General features: G+C 33.5%; 1 protein-coding gene across 4 annotated transcripts; it reads left to right on the top strand.

The window, feature by feature from the left end:
• Positions 1 to 2,678: 2,678 nt before the first annotated feature.
• Positions 2,679 to 18,589, top strand: LOC113523566 (odorant receptor 4). 4 transcript variants are annotated; one of them, XM_052902128.1, is made up of 8 exons: positions 5,372 to 5,508; positions 7,508 to 7,577; positions 8,447 to 8,624; positions 13,810 to 13,906; positions 14,466 to 14,570; positions 15,385 to 15,473; positions 16,830 to 16,896; positions 18,327 to 18,589. In XM_052902128.1, exons 1-8 carry the CDS (start codon positions 5,497 to 5,499, stop codon positions 18,381 to 18,383), a joined length of 675 nt encoding a protein of 224 aa, XP_052758088.1. In that variant the 5' UTR covers positions 5,372 to 5,496; the 3' UTR covers positions 18,384 to 18,589. The 4 variants fall into 4 exon arrangements, with proteins under 4 accessions (XP_052758086.1, XP_052758087.1, XP_052758088.1 ...); XM_052902126.1 differs by lacking the exons at positions 5,372 to 5,508; positions 7,508 to 7,577 and adding an exon at positions 2,679 to 3,294; XM_052902127.1 differs by lacking the exon at positions 7,508 to 7,577 and having other exon boundaries at positions 4,719 to 5,508.
• The last annotated feature ends 3,494 nt before the right edge of the window (positions 18,590 to 22,083 follow it).

The raw sequence follows: 22,083 nt of genomic DNA, 5'->3' as shown, positions 1-22,083 counted from the left end.
GAACTAATTTTGATGATTGCTTTTTGTTTGGTTAAGTTTAGGTTACAATTTTTTTTTATTTTATTACCATTAAAAAAAAAACAAAGTTACAGAAATTATGTTACATTAGCATTCAGAAACCACGTAGATTTATATTTATACTAAATACATTAAAATTATTTAAATACATTAAAATTATTTAGATTGTATTAAAACCATGCAAGAAGTATCGTTTTAATTTACACTTGATGTTGCTAATAGTAAGGTTATCTCGTACATCGGTGGGTAGTTCGTTAATAAATCGAGGAACCAGGTAGTCAGCCTTACCTCACCATAACAGTTAAAATTAGAGAATACAATTCCGGGATCCCGAATGACAAAAGCAATGAGCCTTTGCATTATGCAGCTATAATAATTATATATACATTTGTTGTATAAATTAAAACAAATCATTAAAAATGTATTTTGAATAACCACAGGCGCTAAAAATACAGTTATGTCGTCAACCGTCAACTAAAAACTTCTGATTCATTCGAAATTCATTTTTAATTGTTTGTTTTAATTTATACAAAAAAAAAAAAAATTTTACAATTATAATATTACAGCTTCATATGTAACGAGCGTTGTCTTTATCATTCGGGATTCCGGGTTTGTATTCTCTAGTTACAATTCAATTTTATATTTCAATTAAAGAATGCAGTATACGACATATTTATCAATTTTGAACCAATTTCTAAGATTCCATTTTTATTTTTGTTAAAAGGGTTTTATTACCATGTCAGTTTCATGATTTTTATCAAGCTTGTTGCTTTGTTGAACAAATCTTTCAGTGTATAGAGATGTCAATTTGTAAGCTCTAAAATTTTGGATGTCAACTAGTTAACAGTTCAGACATAAGACCTAACCCTAAGGGCTAACGGTAAATCGTACATATTCATGATCCGGCTCTGTCCCTTTGATGTGTCGGCTCTTTTGTCGGTGTTTTTTTTTTTTTCTCCGACCCAACCGGCCAAGGTAAACAGCCGCCAAGTATAATAGAATATTGCTTTGGTACTGGAATTCGGCTGATCAAAGGTTGGCTTAGTATTCTGTTTAATTTTAGATGTATTTTAGATTCAGTTTACGTGTCTATTTCCAAAAACTGTTTTGTTGTTTGTTGATCAATTTATGTGTGGTTTTACATACGGCTACCTTTAGACAATTTAAGATTTCATTCTAAAAACACGGCGTCTTCAATTGTAAAAAAGTATGGAACCAACGTATCTTTTAAAATATCCCCAAAGTCTAATAAAACATTAGGTGAGTATGTTTGTGTGTGTAAAGTATGGATGTAAGTGTATATCTAAATGTATTAGTATATGGACTGTATGTTAAGATCATATATATTCCTTTACCTTTATAAAAAAATATACCATAAATAACTACAACACCCCTAATGAGGGGGGGTCTATGTCCAGCAGTGGACAGTTAATGGCTGATATGATGATGATGATGATGATAAATTATTTTTATATTTTTAATATTATTGCCAGTAATGGGGTCTAATAGCTCCATTGCTAGCAATATATACCAGGTCACGCCTGGAAATTATTTCATTTATTTAATTACAATTTATTTATTCGCTACAATACTGCATTGTGTTGTATATTTTTTACAAGTAACAAGAAGTAATCATAAAATATAACAAAACAAAAAAAAATGAAGCAACAAAATAACCAATAATAATTGTCAAAAAATACATTACAATCAATTTACAAATGTCATTAAGTAAGGCATAAAATATTAGAAGAGTATTTTAAAATTCATCAATTGAGTGGATGCACCTTTCCAAAAAAAGAGTATAAAGTTTTAATTTCAAAATACTCTAATCTTCAATAGTTTTTAATGCAGTGGGTAATTTATTGTACAATTTAACCGCTTGAAATTTTGCGCCATGTTTCACTATATTTAGTTTAGGTTGGACATCATATGCAACATCTTTTCGTCTACAAATCATGCGTATATTTCTCTCTTCTCTCGTTTCATTTGGCAGACTATTCTTAACAGTCTGTAACCACAATCAATATATACAAACTGGGTATAGTAAGAATGTATTGTTACTTTCTGGTGAATTTATCACGATGGACCAAAAGACTTGACTTCATCATCACATGTGAGAGATGATAAATCACTCACATGTGCCTCGTCACTGATAGTGCACGCGGAATTGTCATTTTATTTTCAATCCATTTAAAGAATCATCATGCATAATAATACGAATGAAGTCATGAGTAATTACTAGTGAAACATTTATAATTAGAGGCACTAATGTTTTTAATTAAAAAGTACAAACGATGTTTTTTTTTTTTGTACTCAATATAGTCATTACGTTCGTACAACGACGCTAAATGATTGGTACTTAAAATTACTAATTACTATAGCAGTAACTAAAATTAAGTAGATTATATGTTAAACAAAGAGATTTACTGATCATTTTAATTTTCCACTAACAATAATAAAAAAGGAATTGAACAGTCTGTAATTATTTTTGATGCATTTAATATCTATAGCAATAAAATAAAACCATTATGTTTAAAAACAACCAAAGAGTTGGACGATGTAAAAAAAATTATAAATACTGTGTAAAGAAATGTTGATGGTACAGTATTTAGTTTACAAGAAGCAGATATTGAATATAAAGCGTTAATAAAATTCGAAAACGAAACAATATTGAAATGACGAATAAAGTATTTTTCGAAAAATCATTGAAACTAACCAAATTAACATTATACATTTCTGGAATACAAATCAAACGTTCAAACAACAATAGATTTGTACAGAAGTTGTTCTGTTATGTGTTTTATTTTAATTTCTCATTCATATACACGGATATAATTGGGGAATGCTGGTGGCTACTTGACGCGATTGTATTGGGCAAAAATTTTCTCGAACTTTCTTTCTCCATTCCGTGTATACTAATATCTGTTTTGGGTACTGTTAAAGCTGTGTTTATTTTTCATCACCAAGACTTGCTTATTAAAGTCGTCAATAAATTGAGAGGTATACATCCGGAGCTGGATGATGAAGATATAGACGAAGTTCAAGCAAAGATAGTTAAAGATTCAGTGAAGCTCGTGAATTCGGTAGTTTCACTGATGTTTTACGTATGCGCCCCGGTGACAATAGCTTTTCCTCTCGTGTCAATTTTTAAAATGATCAGCTATTACAACCAGACTGGCGAATTGAAGATTACGTTTCCATATCTTGTGGCATACTTCTTCGATCCATTTACTAGGGAGAGGTGGCCGTTCGTGTTCCTTCACCATATTTGGTCAAGTGAGTATCGAATCTCTATGACTTTATTTTCTTTATACAATCTCGCTGTCTTCTTATATTATTTAATAAGAAAATCTTTTAGAATAATACAGAATATATCTTCAATTATACAAATATATTAATAAGTAGTCGAAAAAGGAGTTTTTTTTTTTCAAATCTGTGATACTGAAATATGTCTTTTATTATCTTATTATCCTTCTCCTTTTAGACAAGCTAGCAAATGAAATAAAAATAATTTTCATTTATTTCCGTTGCAATATGTACGGGCAAACGTAGTGTGGGACGACCCCCCACTAGATGGAGTGACGACTTCTAATATATTGCAGGGAGTTAGTAGATGCAGGTGGCTCAGGACCGTTAGTTATTCTATGGGAGAAGCAGGAAGCAGTCTATGGGGGAGACCTATGTCTAGCATTAGATGGATAATGGCTGAAATGAAGATGTGCGAAGATGATGTGCGAGCCAATAATATGTAAAAGTATATCAAATTTTAAATCAATAGCATTTAGTAGTTAAGATATAACACTGTGAAAAATGGACGGATGAACGGATAAAGTAGCACCATTAAGGTTCTTTTATGCTTTTTGGTATAGAATCCTAAAAACTATTAAAGATTGCTGGGCTTAATTTTGTTTTTGACGTTTTTGACCTATGTTTCTTTGGGAAAAGTGTACAGTTTTTACATGTTTTTTTAATTTAGATATCACCCTGCATGTTGTTTCTTAGAATTATTTTGGAGTACGTTATCATCTTCATCTTATCAGCTTTTACCTTGGGAGGTTATACCAGTAGTTACCACACTTGACAGGCTGGTTGGCATCAGCAGTTAGGACTGCGGTTGCCAACCAGCCTGCCAAGCTAACGGCTGAAATAATATTATTTTACTCATATAATTATTTTTTTTTAATTTTTAATGATCTAAAATATAAATCAGTTAAATTAAAAATAGGCGATCAATTTGGAAGGTTTACATAATTATAATATGATATGCACATAAATTCAAAACATATGTTCTATTAACATTATAATTTAATACTTTTGTGTGTCATTATGACAGCCATGGAGAGAGTATACTGTTTCGCCCATGATACCCCCATGCGTTGCCATTCCTGAGGACTAAGGTGTTATTCCTCTGTACCTAGTAAATTCACTTCAGTTATTAATAATAATTCAATCCAAGTATGTAAAGTGAATAAATAAATGTCACTTTACGATGCGATATAGTCGTCAAGTTCATACTACGATGATCGACATTTACGTATATATTACTAATTATGGTACCAATAATTAAAATTGAGTAAATTATATGGTAAAGACAATATTATATTGACGTCAAAGAGATTTACTGAACATTTTGTATATTTTCCACTAATGAATAAAATAGATGGAAATGAAAGTATATAAGAGATCTGCAATATCTTTGATGCATTTATAACATCATTGTATCATACAACATCGAAAGAGTGAGACGACTTAAAAAAAGAATTGGCAGATACTGGGCAAAGAAATGTTGATTATACAATAACAACATATTTATTTAATAAAAAAAACACAGATATTCTATGTAAAGTGTTATTATTACAAAATTTTATTTGAAATACGAAAAATTTATAAAAATGACCAAATCATCTTTCGAAACATCATTAAAACTAACCAAATTGATATTTGTATTTGCTGGAATACAAATCGCACGTAAAAAGAATAATAGATTTGTACAGAAGCTACTCTTCTGTGTGTTTTATTTTCATTTTTCATTCCTATACTCGAATATAATTGGGCAAAGCTGGGGGGTATTTGATGCGATTGTAATGGGCAAAAGTTTCCTAGAGATTTCTTTTTCTATTCCCTGTATAGGAATATCTGTTTTGAGTACTGTTAAAGTTGTGTTTCTTTTTTATCACCAAGATTTGCTTATTAATATCGTCAATAAATTGAGAAGCATACACCCGGAGGCGGATGATGAAGATATGGACGAGATTCAAACAAAGATAGTTAAAGATGCAGTGAAGCTCTTGAATTTGGTAGTTATGATGCTTGTTTACATAACCGTCTCGGTGACAATAGCTTTCCCTATTGTCTCAATTGTAGCAATGGTCAATAATTATAACCATACTGGCGAATTTAAGGTTGTTTTTCCATATATAGTGACATACTTCTTCGATCCCTTTACCAGAGAGAGGTGGCCGTTCGTATACCTTTATCATGTTTGGTCAAGTGAGTATTGAATCTACACGACTTTTTTTTGCAATTTGGAGTAACAAATTAAATTGTGTTCCACAAAAAGCAACCCGATTTCAATTGTGGCAAAACCAATATAGACAAAACTCATATATATCTTTTTTTTCGACCTCAACACTTTGCCTTTGTACTTTGCATTTTAGTACTCGACATAACTAAATTAACTGTGCACATGTAAATGAACAATACCTAGAGATTAAATTATAACTTTGTCCTTATCATTATGTCTAAATCTCGTAGCATTACACTATAAACGCGCGAAGTCACCAAAATGCAAAACAGTGTGTTTCGATCCGAAACATAGATCTAATTCCTTACCATTCTTTTTCTAAAAGAAAAAATCTATTTGAATATTACAATAAAAAAACAATTTAAAAATGACTCCGTAAGTACAGGATTAATTCGTGGTCTGATTTTATAATACTTCCCGAAGTAATATAATATTATCCACCTAATAACCTGCGGAGACAAATTAACTTTCTTCTCGGACTATCCACAGTGTGTAAACTTTCTAATATCTAATACCATAACTTTGGTGGTGCTACAATAATAAAAATGAAATAAAAAAAATAATATATTATATAAAAAATATTTTCTAATATTAAGTATACGTTTCTACCAGAGGGAGACTTTGTACAAAAGTCAATTGCTTGGGTACCTCTGTCTCATTCGTGTGTCTACCGTGAAGCAGTTGTGTTTGCATGGCTGTGTTTCGGTTTGAAGGGTGGGATATAGCGTGAATTTACTAGGTACAGAGGAATAACACCTGAGTCCTCAGGAATGGCAACGCATGGGGGGTATCATGGGCGAAACAGTATGCTTTGTTATATCCATGGTACTGCTCATGTCTATAGGCGACGGTTACCATTTTCATCAGGTGGGCCGTCAGCTTGTTTGCTATTCTAAGTTGTATAAAAAAAAAAAGTTAAAAGGACAGTAGATAACTTATTAGGTACTAATTAAAATATAAAAGACGTATTTTACGATACGATCTACTCATTAAGTTCTTTCTTTATAAGATGACAGATGATTGATACCTACATACCAATTAGTATAGGCACTAGTAATTAACATGAAGGAGTCTAGAATGTTGAAATAAAAGGGATTTATTTATTAAGTTGTTTGTTGTTGACGAACAGTATACGGAATATTATATTGTCCTGGTTTAGTCTCAAAATGAGAGCTGTAATTAAGTTTATTACATTATTACTTACAATAGTAAATTTATCATTGTATTTCATAGCGTCGAAATAGTTAGTCGAATTAAAAAAAAAATTAGATAGAACATTTTATAAAACTAGATTCGGCTATTTTGTGATTTAAAAAAGTCATTAATATCAATATAATAATGTGGAGAATATAAATATAAATAGATTTCTTTTAATAGTTAAATGTAACGGGATATTTTAATTAAGATACTGGAAACACAAAAATGACTAAAGTCGTTTTCGAAAAATCATTAAAACTAACTAAATTATCACTATTAATTACTGGTATACGAATCGATCGAACAAATTACAATAGATTTGTGGCGAAGCTGCTTCACTATCTATTTTATTTTAATTTATCATTCCTATATACAGATATAGGTGCAGAATTTTGGTGGTTCTTTAAAGAGATGCAAACTGGCAAAAGTTTTCTGGAACTTTCCTTTTGTGCTCCGTGTATAATAATAGCTCTTTTAGGAACTGCTAAATGTGTGTTTCTTTTTTACCACGAAGATTTAATTATTAATGTTCTCAACAAACTGAGAAGTATGCATCCAACATTAGAAGGAAATGATGTCCCAGATGTAGATGTAGACGAAATTGAAGAGAAAATAGTTAAAAATTCTGTGAAATGCTTGAATTTAGTCATTTCACTATTGTACTACGTTTGTACTCCAGTTGTAGTCTCGTTTTCCCTTATACCAGTTGTATCAATGGCTTTTCATTACTATCAGACCGGTGAAACTAAGTATATGTTCCCATATCAGGTGATATATTTCTTCGATCCCTTTACTAAGGAGAGGTGGCCGATCGTGTACCTTCACCATGTTTGGTCAAGTGAGTAATAGAATCAATGTATTATTTTTATAAAAGGCCTATGTTCAGCAAAGGACGGATAATGGCTGAGATGATGATGTTGATGTTTCACCAAAGGTGTGATAAAATTAAATGAAAATTCTATTGTTCTTACTACAGAGATAAATTAAGCAGAAAAAGAGTGAAATATTTATGGCTTCTAGATTAGTTTTAAAAATTAAGGACCTTCAAACAAAACTTTTACTTTTGTTACAGAGTACTTTAGAATCCCAAATGGATCTTCTATACAGGGTGAAATCATTAGCGTGTTTATAAAAATAAGAATCTATCGATAACATATAAAATAGTAAAATAGAAATTTCTCGAGTCAAAAACTTAAAACGCGGCAAAAAATTATAATTGTTATTTAAATTTCCGTTTTACACTACTGTTGTCCACTCACTAACTCCTATGTCATTGTGTTAGGTTGATTGGAAGATAACTCTTTTAGAGATAAATTCATCTTTGCTCACATTATTTCTAACTGTTATTATTATCTACTGTATGTTTAGTGTAATTAAGAATATTCAAAACTTTTAAGTCTGTAGTACTAAGGATTTTTATCGTTTTTCGATCTTCATTTCTATAGTGAAAATGTTTTTTTTTTTTATTACAAGTTGGATTTGTACTTGATCTTACCTCACTTGACGGTAAGAGTAATAATAAGGTCTTGGACTAAGTGCTTACTCAGAATACATTTATGAATATACCATCGTTTTGAAGAATCCAAAATTTTAAACTGAAAATTCTCATCAAAAAATGCTAAAGATTTCAATTTTACTCTATCTAAGTTTCTGGAACTCATTCTCTTTCTCTTTTTAAGATAGTTCATTAGCTTTTATTTTTTTCAGCTGTGATAGTAGCGGCATACGTTTTCGGCTCAGACACACTATTCTACGCTCTATGCACGTACATACAAATGCATTTTAAGATATTGCGCCATCGTTTTGAGAACATGGTAAAAGATTCAACCGAGGAAACTCGAGCTCAACTGGTGAAGAATATTGTGAGACATCAGGAACTTATTGAGTGAGTATTCATAGAATAGGTGGACAGGACAGGTGAAAGGTAATATACTAGATACGGAAACGTCTTAATTATCAGATACTTTAGTGGCAAACAAATGTATTGGTAATTAGGTTTTAGGGTTTGCAAGAAAAAAAATATAAGATGCAGGATTTCTTTATGCAACTTAAAATAGGAAATAAACTGACTGTCTACTTGATGGAAAGTAATAACCGTCGCCTATAGACATGAACAGTACCATAGACATAACAGAGTATACTGTTTCGCCCATGATACCTCCCATGCGTTGCCATTCCTGAGGACTCAGGTGTTATTCCTCTGTACCCTGTAAATTTACTGTCATATCCCACCCTTCAAACCGAAACACAGCCATGCAAACGACTGCTTCACGGTACAAACACGAATCTCTCTCTTATTTATTAATACCATATCATTTCACATTTTTTTTTATACAACTTAGAATAGCAAACAAGCTGACGGCCCATCTGATGGAAAGTGGTAACCGTCACCTATAGACATGAGCAGTACCATGGACATAATAGAGTATACTGTTTCGCCCATGATACCCAGGTGTTATTCCTCTGTACCCTGTAAATTCACGCTATATTCCACCCTTCAAACCGAAACACAGCCATTACATTATTTATTAACAATAAGCAATATGTCTTATGGGCGAAAGGGATTGTTAACAATGGAGTTTGACAGCCCCATTGCTAGCAATATGCCTTATTAGGTCGACCTCCACGTGGTTCCCCCTGGAAACCATCGTGAACAATTCTTGTTGAATTCGTCACGATGGGCTAACTGATCTGCTTCATACTCACCTATCATCCTTCACTGGTGCCCCGCCTGTGTATACCGATAGCGCGGGTGGGGTTACCATTCCATTATCATCCATTAAAAGAAAAATGTCTTATGATATTATATATCTTAATTACTTATAATATTTTGTAACTGAATAACGGAGATTTCCGATACACTGGGTATTGTTTTGACCACAATACGGGTTTTGCCACTTCTTGATTATGTGAACTGGGCTTTCCCTTGAGCGCGTTTTGTACAAAATGGCGTCCGATAATTAATTGCCTCGGTGATATTTTATAGGCGGAATGAGGTTAGGTACTAATGTCTGGGTTTGTGGTTTACTTATTATTATCATATTAGAATTAGACATTAACTGTCCACTGCTGAAGCTTGCTGCCCCTTGACCGGTTTTGCCAGTATCTGCTACGTTTGATAGGTAAGCTGGTAACCGCAGTTACGCTTTTGGTGATGTTTTATGAGGGACGCTGCTGCCCATCTCTCTACCATTACATTCACTTAGTCGCCTCTTACGACACCCACGGGAGGTCAAATTTATGCCAGGACCACATGGCATGTGGTGTATGTAGATTTCCTTAATAACGTATTGATAGCCAGCAATGCAAAATGTTGCATGCAATACAAAAATAAAAAATGCTTAAATCTAAATTTACTGGAATAAAAATATTTCTTTCTTTCTTTCTTTCGTCCTAACTCAAAAAAATGATTTTCATTAAAAATATTTGCATTTAGACTTTTTGTATATACAATCCAAGACAATAAATGTATTTCGATGAAGTCACAATCATCGGTGATTGAAAAATGATAATAAAGAATTTTTTAAAATAAAAAAAAAAAATCTATAATAATTTATAAAACCGACCGCGCAACTTTTAATGGTAATTTAGCCGTAACATTTATTTTATATTACTCACCCCCTTGATATTGTGTAAAATAAGCAAAGACTCAGTTTTGTACGGAGCGTGCGTAAAGGAAAGTTCTTTTAAAGTTATTTTGTGGAACAAAAAAACGTGACTTCGACGGAGAACATAATTATGTGGGTATTAATAAAAGAAGAGATTTTTTGAATAGAAAAAATATTTGAATTTGGAACGCGGAATCGTGTATGTATTTACAAGAAGAGGGTAAGGGGATTATTACTAAAGAGATCCATTACTAGCAACCCCAACAGGTTGACCTCCATGCGGTTCCCCTTGGAAACTAACGTAGTTATTTTTTGATAAATTCGTCACGATTGGCCAACTGACCTGTTTCATCCTCCCCTGTCATCCCTCACCGATGCCCCGCTAGCGTTAACTAATAGCGCAAGCGGGGTTACTATTCCATTCTCATCCATTAAAAAAGGAATCGACAAGTATATTTTGCTTCCCAACAAACAATTTTTCTTTCACAAGAAAAAACAGTAGATTTGATAATAGCATTACTAAGATAGTAATTCTATTAATATTCTAAATGCGAAAGTTTCTAACAATGGATTTTGATGTTTATTACTTTTTACGTAAAAACTACTTTTGAATGAAATGTGGTACACGGGTAGCTTATGTTCTAACTTAGCACATAGGATACATTACGTACTCATTCACGCGATTAAACCCGCGGGATGCAGCTAGTAAATTAATATGAGACTAACAAGGGAGTTAACTTTATCACTTACATAAAGAACTGTGAAAATCGCTTTAAAATTGGCGTCGTCATCGCGTATAATAGCTACAAAGAATGCAGACAGACTGAGGATCTCCTCTTTCGATTCTTGAAGTCAGAAAGGTTGGTTAATTTAAAAAAAAAACTCATAATTGACTCGCTTAAAGATCGTGTGTATACTCGCAATACCTGCGGCTTTGCTCACGTGCATTAATATTTAAAGTATATTTTGATTTAAGATATTTTTTCTTTCCCGCTGGTGTCGTAAGAGGCGACTAAGAAAACTTAAAAGTCTAGGGATGGCCAGTAGCGTCTCTTAAAACAACACCAAAGCCTAACTGCGGTTGCCAACCTGTGGCAAAACAAAGCAAAACCTGTGGGTTTTGCTAGTAGTTGCCACGCTCGGCGCACGAACGATACTGTGGTAGTGTGGTCTATACGCGACGGTTACCATTTTCCATCAGGAGGCCGTCAGCTTGTTTGCCATTCTAAATTGTATAAAAAAAACCCCAAACCAGACCCCAGACCTCCCGTCTGTGTATAGCAGTTGACATTTAATATTATATATATATATATATATATATATATATATATATATATATATATATATATATATATATATATATATATATATAGCTAATATGGTATTGTTATAACCTACCCATGTACCAAATTTCATTCGAATCCTTTAAATAGTTTTCGCGTAAAAAAGTAACAAACATCCATCTGTATGTCCATTAAATAGAAGTAGAGTTTATTCTCTTTGGATGGTGAGCCCGCCTATGACGGCGTGTTCAGAAGTCAGATTCATCACAGTAAACATCAAATTTGCATACAATGCGTGCGTGCGGCCATGCGTCGCCAGTGATGCATGCATGCACGAACAGACGGACGGTTTAAACTGTTTATTGTATTATTATAGTGTATATGTTCATATAGCTTCTGTGGCCTCGTAACAATCGCGTAGGAAGGCTGCGAAGGTTTGGAATCCTTTTATTATAAGGATAAATGTATATCTCATATAACTGTAAGTTAGGTAATACTTTGGAATCAACTTCCAGTAGCAGTATTTCCAAACCGATACAACATTATAACCATCAAGAAAAGAGCATGTTCCTTTTTAAAATGCCGGCAGCACACGGTGATCATGGGCGGCGGTAGTCATTTACCATTAGGGGAGCCGCATGCTCGTCTACCCCCTGTGTTGTAAAAAAAACTTTATTAATAAAGTAGTAAATCGAAGATATTGAATAAATTATATATATAACATGATATACTTTTTTAATTTTTTTCTCTGTTTATTTCGGCATCACGCACAAATTTACCTTTAGTTACCTACTTCCAAATTCCACGCGTGTGAAGTCGAGGTCAAAAGTTAGTGATTTATATTTTAATAGTAGTATAAAATAAAGTCCACTGCTGAACATACCTTCCCATAGACTGCCATAAAGGAAGGTGAGCTTCTGAGCCACCTGTATCCACTGGCTCCCATCATTGTTTAGCAGTAGACAGTTAACTGTGAGAGATGATATAACTAGAGATAGAGAAGATATATCTAAATAAGTAGGTAATAGCGTCCGTGCGAAGCCATTTAATAAAACATTCATGACAGACAGACATGCATAGCTTATTGATGAACAGATTTTATGACAATTTGGACTTGATAGTCTATGGACGACTGCAATATATTTAGGTTTCTTTTATGACACTCCCTAAGAATAAATCCCGTAATTCCCACGGGAACGGAAGTCCATAATATCCCCAGGTAGTGGACAATATTTTTTTATTATTATTACTTACGGTTTTTGAATAGTTTACAGCTTTTGGGGACTTGTTATGACCGCTTAAAACATGACATTTTTACAGATTAATTTGTGCTGCCCTGCTAAAGTCATAGACAATAGTGGCCAGTTTGTAGTCGAAACTGCAAAGTTTTTAAAAGTTACAAACTTTTAAAAACTTGACAGAATAATAAGCCTAGTTTCAATTATTAAGCGATTTCCAGAAGAAGTTGATTCTCAATTCATTTTTTAATTGTATTTTTTTGGTCGTATTACGCAGAACTGCATAATAATTTTTGATGTAATCGAATTGAGATTATATTGAAATAACATCTACTAAATGTCAAATCCTATTAATTATCAAATGTGAAAATTTGACGATAAACAATGGATGGATGAATGAATGTTATTCTTTCACACAAAAACTACTCAACGGATTTGAATGAAATTTAATACACGGGTAGGTTATATCCTAACTTAACACATAGGATACTTTACATACTAATACATGTGTGTATAGCTCCAGGATTCGGCTAGTAGTAGAAAAATTAACGTCAATTTACTTTAATTATTTTATACTATTAATTTTGTTAATTTATTCATTTACATCAAAAGTCTTCTCGTCAATTTTCACAATCGATGGTGTTTGTTTCCATCAGAGTCCCATTTTAATTTTATCATAATTAAAACTGCTATTTTTATTTGCGACACAATTAAAAACGTTTCGAAGCAAAATTTCGCTATTTGTGAAGCGAAATATATGAGTAAGTACATGCAGATACGTAATTCCGTGTTCTAAATTCAAGTAGTTTCAATGTAAGTTCCCAATCTATGAAACAGCTCGTCGTTTACTGTTTGTGTGCGTGCTCGTTGAAGCAACTTTTTGCGAAGCAAAATGTACTTATTTACGAAGTAATAAATACTCATTATCATATTAATTGCAGGCTGGTGAATCAAGTCGAGATTCTATATTCGAAATCGACGCTTTTCAACATTGTCACGAGTTCTGTCCTTATATGCCTAAGCGGATTCAATATAACGGTAAATTTTAATGTGTATTACCGTAATTTGATAAATAAACTGTTAGCGTATCTAGGTATCGGTAAATATCGGTATAGTAACGGGGCCTAATCCCCTCACTAGCACTATCTTCTCAGGTTGACCCCCACTCTTTTTTTTATATATATATTTTTTATACAACTTAGAATGGCAAACAAGCTGACGGCCCACCTGATGGAAAGTGGTAACCGTCGCTTATAGACATGAGCAGTACCATGGACATAACAGAGTATACTGTTTCGCCCATGATACCCCCCATGCGTTGCCATTCCTGGTTTCGTTGTAAATTCATGGTTTCCTAACAATCCCTTTTCCCCTCCCGTGGGTGTCGTAAGAGGCGACTAAAGGACGGCGAGGAATGAACAGCAGCGTCACTCTTAAAACATCTCCAAAGCCTAACTAAGATTGCTAATCCGCCTGCCAAGGGTGTCAACTACTGGCAAAACCCCCCAAAGGAGGCTTATGTTCAGCAGTGGCCAATTAAAGGGTGATATGATAATGATGAACTTACAGTTTATGATGATGATTTTATATGTTTTAGACCCTGAAAGATACATCGGTGATCATACTGTTTGGCACCTTCTTGTATATGAGTTTATCACAAATATCATTGCTTTGTTATTTCGGAGATCTACTTATGAATTCGGTAAGTTAATATACTTATCAAGTTATACATTGTTGTCTCTTTAACTGCCGCAGACAGATTTATCTTACAGGCGACTTTTCTATGTTTAGTTTTTCAATTTATTGTACTGCCTACTTTTTTATGCAACTTAGAACGGTAAACATGCTGTCGAACCATCTGATGGAACCGTAGCCGATGCCTATGAGCAGTACCATGGACATAACAGAGTATACTGTTACGCCCATGATAGCTCCCATGCGTTGCCATTCCTGAGGGCTCAGGTGTTATCCTTCTGTACCTTGTAAATCCACTGCCATATCCCACCTTTCAAACCGAAGCCATGCAAACACAACTGCTTCACGGTAGAAACACGAATAGGACAGAGGTACCCAAGCATTCGACTTTTGTACAAAGTCTCCCTGTGGTAAGTATAATATAAAATGTGTTTTGAATTAAGCAGTAAAAAGTAAATTGGACAGCTAGCAAAGAATATCATCTTTTATTAACTCTATACAAATATATAAATACAGATAGCTCAGTACCGTTCCTTATGGCAGTCTATGGGGGAGGCCTATGTTTAGCAGTGGACGAATAATGACTGAGATGATGATGACGATGATATAAATACAACATTAAACAAATTTAATTGTCACATTTTAAATTTACAACTAACTCTCCACTGATAGGAAACATAGAAAACAAACCGAATCAATCCGGCTGACGGCGGTAGGCTCGCCCCTGCTACATTAGATTCTAACGCTCAGCAAATGTAGGCAATTAATTTAAGTACTTTGGGTACGTACCAATTTTTTTTAATTTTTTTTTTTATTTCCAGAGTATCCAGTTAACTGGAGGTATATACAATTCGTTGTGGTACGAGACAGATCAAGAGATCAAGAAATGTATACTACTCATTATTATACGGTAACTTATATAGATAGATAGATAATTTATTTACATTACTTACAGCACACAAATTACAATAAAAAAAACATACACATAATACACAGTAAAAGAGATAAAAGAATGAAAATAAAAAAGCACAAATAAAAAAAAAAAAATATATAAACTAACAATCTCCTTTCTTTCCCTTCCTTCATGCGTGTGCCATAGTAACACAAAATGGTAACAACTCAGTTTATTGCTTTACCCTTAAAAGAGCAAAACACTGATGTTCTGTTGTGGCCAAGAGTCAGTCGCGAAACTCCTCATTAAAAATAACAATAAAAAGATATATAAATAAACTGTATTGTATGTGTCCATTACATTCGCCTCCATTTGATATTATATTCTAAATAAATAACAGATACCATTAGATGAGGGGTAGTCAGAGATCACTCTCTGTCACATTCAGGCATTCAGGCAATAAATATTTCCGCTACGTACCTATTAGGTATGCCAATTTTTTGTTTATTAATATAAAAATTTTTAGATATATAATTTATTTGCAATACTTACAGCACACAATTTATAACAAATACAGATATACATAAAACAAAAGCAAGATAAGAGAAATGATTAAAATAAAATACATAAAAGCCGAGAGACAATTTTTCCTTTTGTGCGTGTGCCATAACAATACAAAATGGTCACAACTCAGTTTATTGCTTCGCCCTCAAAAGAGCAAAACACTGATATCCAGTTGTGGCCGAAGGGTATAGGGTAACAATAAAACAATACTACTAGATTATCTATACGGTAAACAGCAATATGATAGTTAATCTAGCATACAAAAGGAACAGAGAGGTAACTTGCTGGAATATTTAACTTTTGCCTTTCAATTAAGGTTTTTTTTTAAATTAATTTTGAAGTTAGACTTAGTGGCGATCGATCTAATGGGAAATGGTATCTTGTTCAAACATTTTCTGGCTTTACATCGGAAGCTATGATTATAACTGGTATGGTAAGTCAAATTGGTAAATCCTGATTAGATAAAGATTTATTTATTTATTTATTTTTTATTTTACAGTAACATAAATACAGATCGAAATATACACATAGAGGTACAAAAGACAATCTTATCGCTAGGGCAATCTCTTACAGACAACCTTTGGTTAAAGGAGAACAGATAGAAATGGGCAGGTGGGGCAAGAGTGAATTAATAATTTTTACTGATATAACTTAAGATTTACCAATGTGTGGGCTTTTACAGTAACATATACATTGTTTTCTCATTGTGATTATTTCTTTTAATTGTTTATGTTTATAATAAGTTTACTATTGTAATCTTTTGGAGGTAACAATAAAGAGTATCTATCTATATACACTGTTATGTCACAGGACCCAAAAGCCATGCAAGCTGACGGCTGCGAAGTTTGCCGATTTGAACTTGAGTGCATTTACCACGGTATGTAATATTAATTAATAATATTTTAACATACTTTAAACAGAGGGAGACTTTGTACAAAAGTCGATTGCTTGGGTACCTCTGTCTCATTCGTGTTTCAACCGTGAAGCAGTTGTGTTTGCATGGCTGTGTTTCGGTTTGAAGGATGGGGTATGGCGTGAATTTACAGGGTACAGAGGAATAACACCTGAGTCCTCAGAAATGGCAACGCATGGGGGGTATGATGGGCGAAACAGTATACTCTGTAATGTTCATGGTACTGCTCATGTCTATAGGCGACGTTTACCACTTTCCATCAGGTGGGCCGTCAGCTTGTTTGCCATTTTAAGTTGTATAAAAAAAAATAGAAGGATGTTCTAAATTCAATTCTACGAGTTTCTTTTTCGTGTTTGTTACCTTATAACTTCATCAGTTATAAACTAATATGAAAAGATTTTTTTTTTTATCTCAAAGGATATACTCACAAATTGGTCCTATAGAAATTTTATTAAAATCGAATGAGTAGTTTAATTTTAGAAATAACTGGTTGTGCCACAATTTAAGTCGGTTTTTTTTTTTAAACGCCACCTTACATATTTAGACATTTAGCAATTTGGTACCCAATAATACCCATGATGGTTCCGAAGTATGTATGTTGCCATGCTTTAATTCTCAAAAGTGTCAATTTCCACCTTCAGGAGGGGATAGGGATTGCTAGTAATGGGGAATTTTATTATTATTATTAAGTAATGCTGTTGGACATAGGAGGAACTCTGTTAGGGGGTTAGTTAATAGTTATCACGCTTGGCAGGTGGTATGGCAACCGCAGTTTGACTTTTGTGATGTTTTAAGAGGGACGCTGCTGCTCATCTCTCTTTCATTAAGTTTTCTTAGTCGCCTCTTACGACATCCACGGGAATGGAAGGGGTAGCTTATTCTATGCCAAAACCATACAGCAGGAATGGGGATTCGAAAACCAATAGCATCAGGGCGCAGGCAGGGCGATCATTCCATTTTTATCTATTACAAAAAATAAACCATGTCAGATCGACCTCTACATGGTCCTCTCTGGAAAGCATCGTGGTTAATTCCTATCATATTGGTCATGATGAGCCAACTAACCTATCTTAATCCAGGGGGAAAGGGATTGTTAGTAATGGAGACTAAGAATCCTATTGCTAGAAATATACCCAACCAGGTCGACCTTCTCGCGGTTCTCCCTGGAAACTATCATGGTTAATTCCTGATGAATTCATCATGATGGGCTAACTGGCCTGTTTTCATTCTCATCTATCACCCTTCACTGGTGCTCCGCCAGCGTATTCCGTTAGCGCGGGCGGGTTACCACACCATTTTCACCCATCAAAAAAAAAAAACCTATCTTCATCCTCATCATTTTCCATTGATACCCCGCTGTTATATAATACATATTGTTTTTTTTTTTATTACAGATCCTCAGTCGCTCGTGGTCTTATTTCGCTCTGCTGAGAACTATGTATAAAGAATAAAAAGTTCTTTCAAAATTATATTAAGTAGTAATCAAGGGCTTTTAGTATCACTCAATTTAGTATTTTGTCTAAATGCACAAATGTTAGTTTTTATGTGTATATTTCAATCTGTATTTATGTTACTGTATTTCACTTGAATTATTCACTTGTCATTGTATATTTTTATTTATGGTGCAATATAGAGTTAAATAAATAAATAAATATTAGTAATATCTATTATTAATTCCTTTAATTATTCGAACAATTTAATTAATAGATAAAAAAAAGTTTCAAATGAGCTATTGTTCATTTCAATAGAATGTAAAAAAGTGGTAAGGGTAAGTTTTGTTACAATTATCACAGAAACATTCTCACGTTATAAAATCTAAACATTTTTTTTTATACCACTGAGGTGGCAAACAAGCATACGGGCCGCCTGATGGTAAGTGGTTACCGTAGCCATTCAATCAATCAAACGACTTTTAAAAAAAGAACGACGTTCTTTTTTTAAAAGCGTATTTTTTTATGTTCGTTACCTCATAACTCCGTCAGTTTGTAAATCGAATTGGAAAATTCTTTTTTATCTGAAACGATTATACAGACTTTATCAAATTTTATAAAAAAAAAAAATTAGAAAATTCTTTTTTTATCTGAAACGATTATACTTACAGGCTTTACCAAATTTTATATATATATAAAAAAAGACTCTCAATAATTTAGTTTTTAAAGCAAAATAACTGGTTTTGCCACAACTGAAGTTTTTTTTTAATACAATTTAATTATTGATTTGTATTATTATAGGATTATTTTATTTATACAGACTGTCTTATAGACGGATCAATTTTTTTTTTATTTTATTATCAATAAAAATACAAGTTACAGAATTTATGTTACATTAGCATTCAGAAACCACGTAGCACGCACAATTATGAGCTTATTTACATTTTTGCTCAGTTCTATTGAATGAGACTATACTTACTAAATTATCTACCGTATGCAATTGTGTTTTTACTATTACTGCCTACTAGGCACGGATATAATATGGATACCGATCCGATATTGCGTTCCTCTGGACACTGATGCCGGGAAAAAGGTCATCACCCGTTTCGATAACGCCCATATCGGTCGGATATCTATTTTCGAATATGTTAAGAAGTCCAATATTATTTTTTGGATAACAGACTTTTAGACCAGTAGGTATATACCAGTATATATAATTCTAACAAAAATATATAGATATTGCTATATATTACCGACCCTTTCATTTTTTTTTTGATGGGTGAAAATGGTATGGTAACTCCGCCTGCGCTAACGGCATATGCTAGCGGAGCACCAGTGAAGGGTGATAGAGTAGAATGAAAACAGGCCAGTTAGCCCATCATGATGAATTCATCAGGAATTAACCATGATAGTTTCCAGGGGGAACCGCGAGGAGGTCGACCTGGTTGGGTATATTGCTAGCAATGGGAGTCTCAGTCTCCATTACTAACAATCCCTTTCCACCCTGGACGAGTCTTATTGTTGGAATATTATTTGATACTCTTCTCTTATCATACAAGGATAACGACACTGATAACCTTAGTGGCTACGTCATGTATACCAGTTATAAATATTTATCTTTATTATACATATGTGACGTTCGTATGTACCTAGAGGGTTCCGCGTTTGATAAGATGTTTTTTTTTTTAAATCAATATGTATATAAATAGAACTCTAATACTGTAACATTTGGCGTTGTCTAGTCGTAAAGTATTTATTTTAGAAAAAAAGTCCTAAGGTAATTTTTTTTATGGGTGAAAATGGTATGGTAACCCCGCCTGCGCTAACGGGATACGATGGCGGAGCACCAGTGAAGGGTGATAGATGAGAACGAAAACAGGCCAGTTAACCAGGAGAACCGCGAGGAGGTCGACTTGGTTGGGTATATTGCTAGCAATGGGATTCTCAGTCTCCATTACTAACAATCCCTTTCCCCCCAGTCCTAAGGTAATTAGAATATGGACTGTTTAAGTGGATGGAAATTCAATGGTTTTATTGGGATTATAATTGCTAAAATGTATGATGGTTTCTAGGGGCACCACGTGGAGGTCGACCTGACAGAGTATATTGGTAGCAATGGGACTGGTAGTCGACATTACTAAACTTTTTTTAATGAGTAAAAATGACCGGGCACCAGTGAAAGATGATAGGTAACAACGAAAGGTCAGTTGGCCCATTGTGACAAATTTAATAAAAAAATATCCATGATGGGTTTTCCAGGGGGAATCGCGTGAAGGTCGACCTGATAAGGTATATTGCTTGTAATGGGATTGTGAAACCCCATTACTGACAATTCCTTTCCACCCGATACAAAGGTATAGTCATACACAAAGTTTCGAGTAGCCGCAAGTACTGTATATCAATTGACAAGCAGACGTATAAAACTCGATAGCGTCTTGAGGGTTGATAAAATATTATGCAATAATTTAAAGCTCTTAACCCCAACACGTAAGATCTAAATTTAAACAAGCAATATTTTTAAATAGGTCACTTTGTTTAATCAGTTATAATATAAAAATCGCTCTTATGCCCTCGACTTAGAGATAATTTGGATGCAACAAAATATATTATTTCGAGTACTCTATTGCTTAGAACACAGGGTCTGTTTTAAAATATCAGATAGCGATATCCACAGACGGGGCGATGTTTGCTGGCAAACACTGGTTTGCTATCATAATAAACTTTATTACATTGAGTTAGGAGTTATTTTTGTTCTAGTTTTATGCAAATGTAAGTAGGCAGGGGACATGACAGCAGGAACCCGTGTGCGACGGCATGCAACGATACTGGATTGTACAGTTTACATGAGATTACAAAACGACAAGACTGTTCTAAAGATATCACAATTTTTTTTTCAATTTTAAAAACAAAAAATTAGCATTTGTAATTTTAAAATAAATAAAGAATATTAGGATTTTTAACAGAAAAAAAAAATCGGTGGAATATAAAATAATGTCCTTTATTTCAATAAAGTGAGTAGATAAGTAATTTTTAAACCCCATGTGATACGTAAGGTACCTCTTATGCTTTGTCCTTCTTGAGGTATGGAAGCACCTTCACATGCTTTAATTTCATTGCTATATCCCATCCTTCAAATTCAAACCTGGGATAATTTTTTTTTCTATTTCTAAACACAGATAAGCAAACACAACTGTTTCACGGCAAAAATATGAGTGTGACATACAGAGATTAAGTTTTTTTTTTTGCACCACGTATTATTCTTTAAATAATAAATACCTAGTATCGCATATTGGAGAGAAAAGATTGTTAATTTGTTAGTGATGCGAACTATCAGTCTTAATGCTAGCACTGTACCCTGTCAGGTCGACCTTCACGTCGTCCTTCCTGGAAATAATCGTGTTGAATTCCAGGTATATTCACCGCGATGGGCTAACTGACCTGCCTTTTTATTCTCACTTATCATCTCTCACCGGTGCCTCACTAGCATTCTTGTGTCTGTTCATTTAGACGACTTTGGTCTTGCTCTGGTAAATCGATCAATATTTTTATTATGTAAGTGTATAGATTGTTTTTATCCTTAAGTTTTATTTCGAGAAATTTATTCCAATGTGTATCACACCGTCGCGGTGCCATGCCACCGGGCTGACACGAAGCAGGCGGTGCCGGCCGCCTGTCTCACTTTTTTTCTTTTTTTTTTACTTTTTTTCCAAAACTTTTTTCT

Source organism: Galleria mellonella, unplaced genomic scaffold, assembly GCF_026898425.1.
Source record: "Galleria mellonella isolate WM207_F2 unplaced genomic scaffold, CSIRO_AGI_GalMel_v1 utg87, whole genome shotgun sequence".
Taxonomy (NCBI): domain Eukaryota; kingdom Metazoa; phylum Arthropoda; class Insecta; order Lepidoptera; family Pyralidae; genus Galleria; species Galleria mellonella.
The sequence above is the reverse complement of the archived record's forward strand: the minus strand, read 5'-3'. Positions and strand labels throughout refer to the sequence as shown.

Excerpts from the sequence above, each read along its gene's own strand:
- LOC113523566 (XM_052902125.1), top strand. The coding sequence starts at position 6,965 with ATGACTAAAGTCGTTTTCGAAAAATCATTAAAACTAACTAAATTATCA. Across the intron at positions 7,578-8,446 it reads CCTTCACCATGTTTGGTCAA|CTGTGATAGTAGCGGCATAC; the intron begins GTGAGTAATAGA and ends TATTTTTTTCAG. Across the intron at positions 15,474-16,829 it reads ATACTACTCATTATTATACG|GACCCAAAAGCCATGCAAGC; the intron begins GTAACTTATATA and ends GTTATGTCACAG.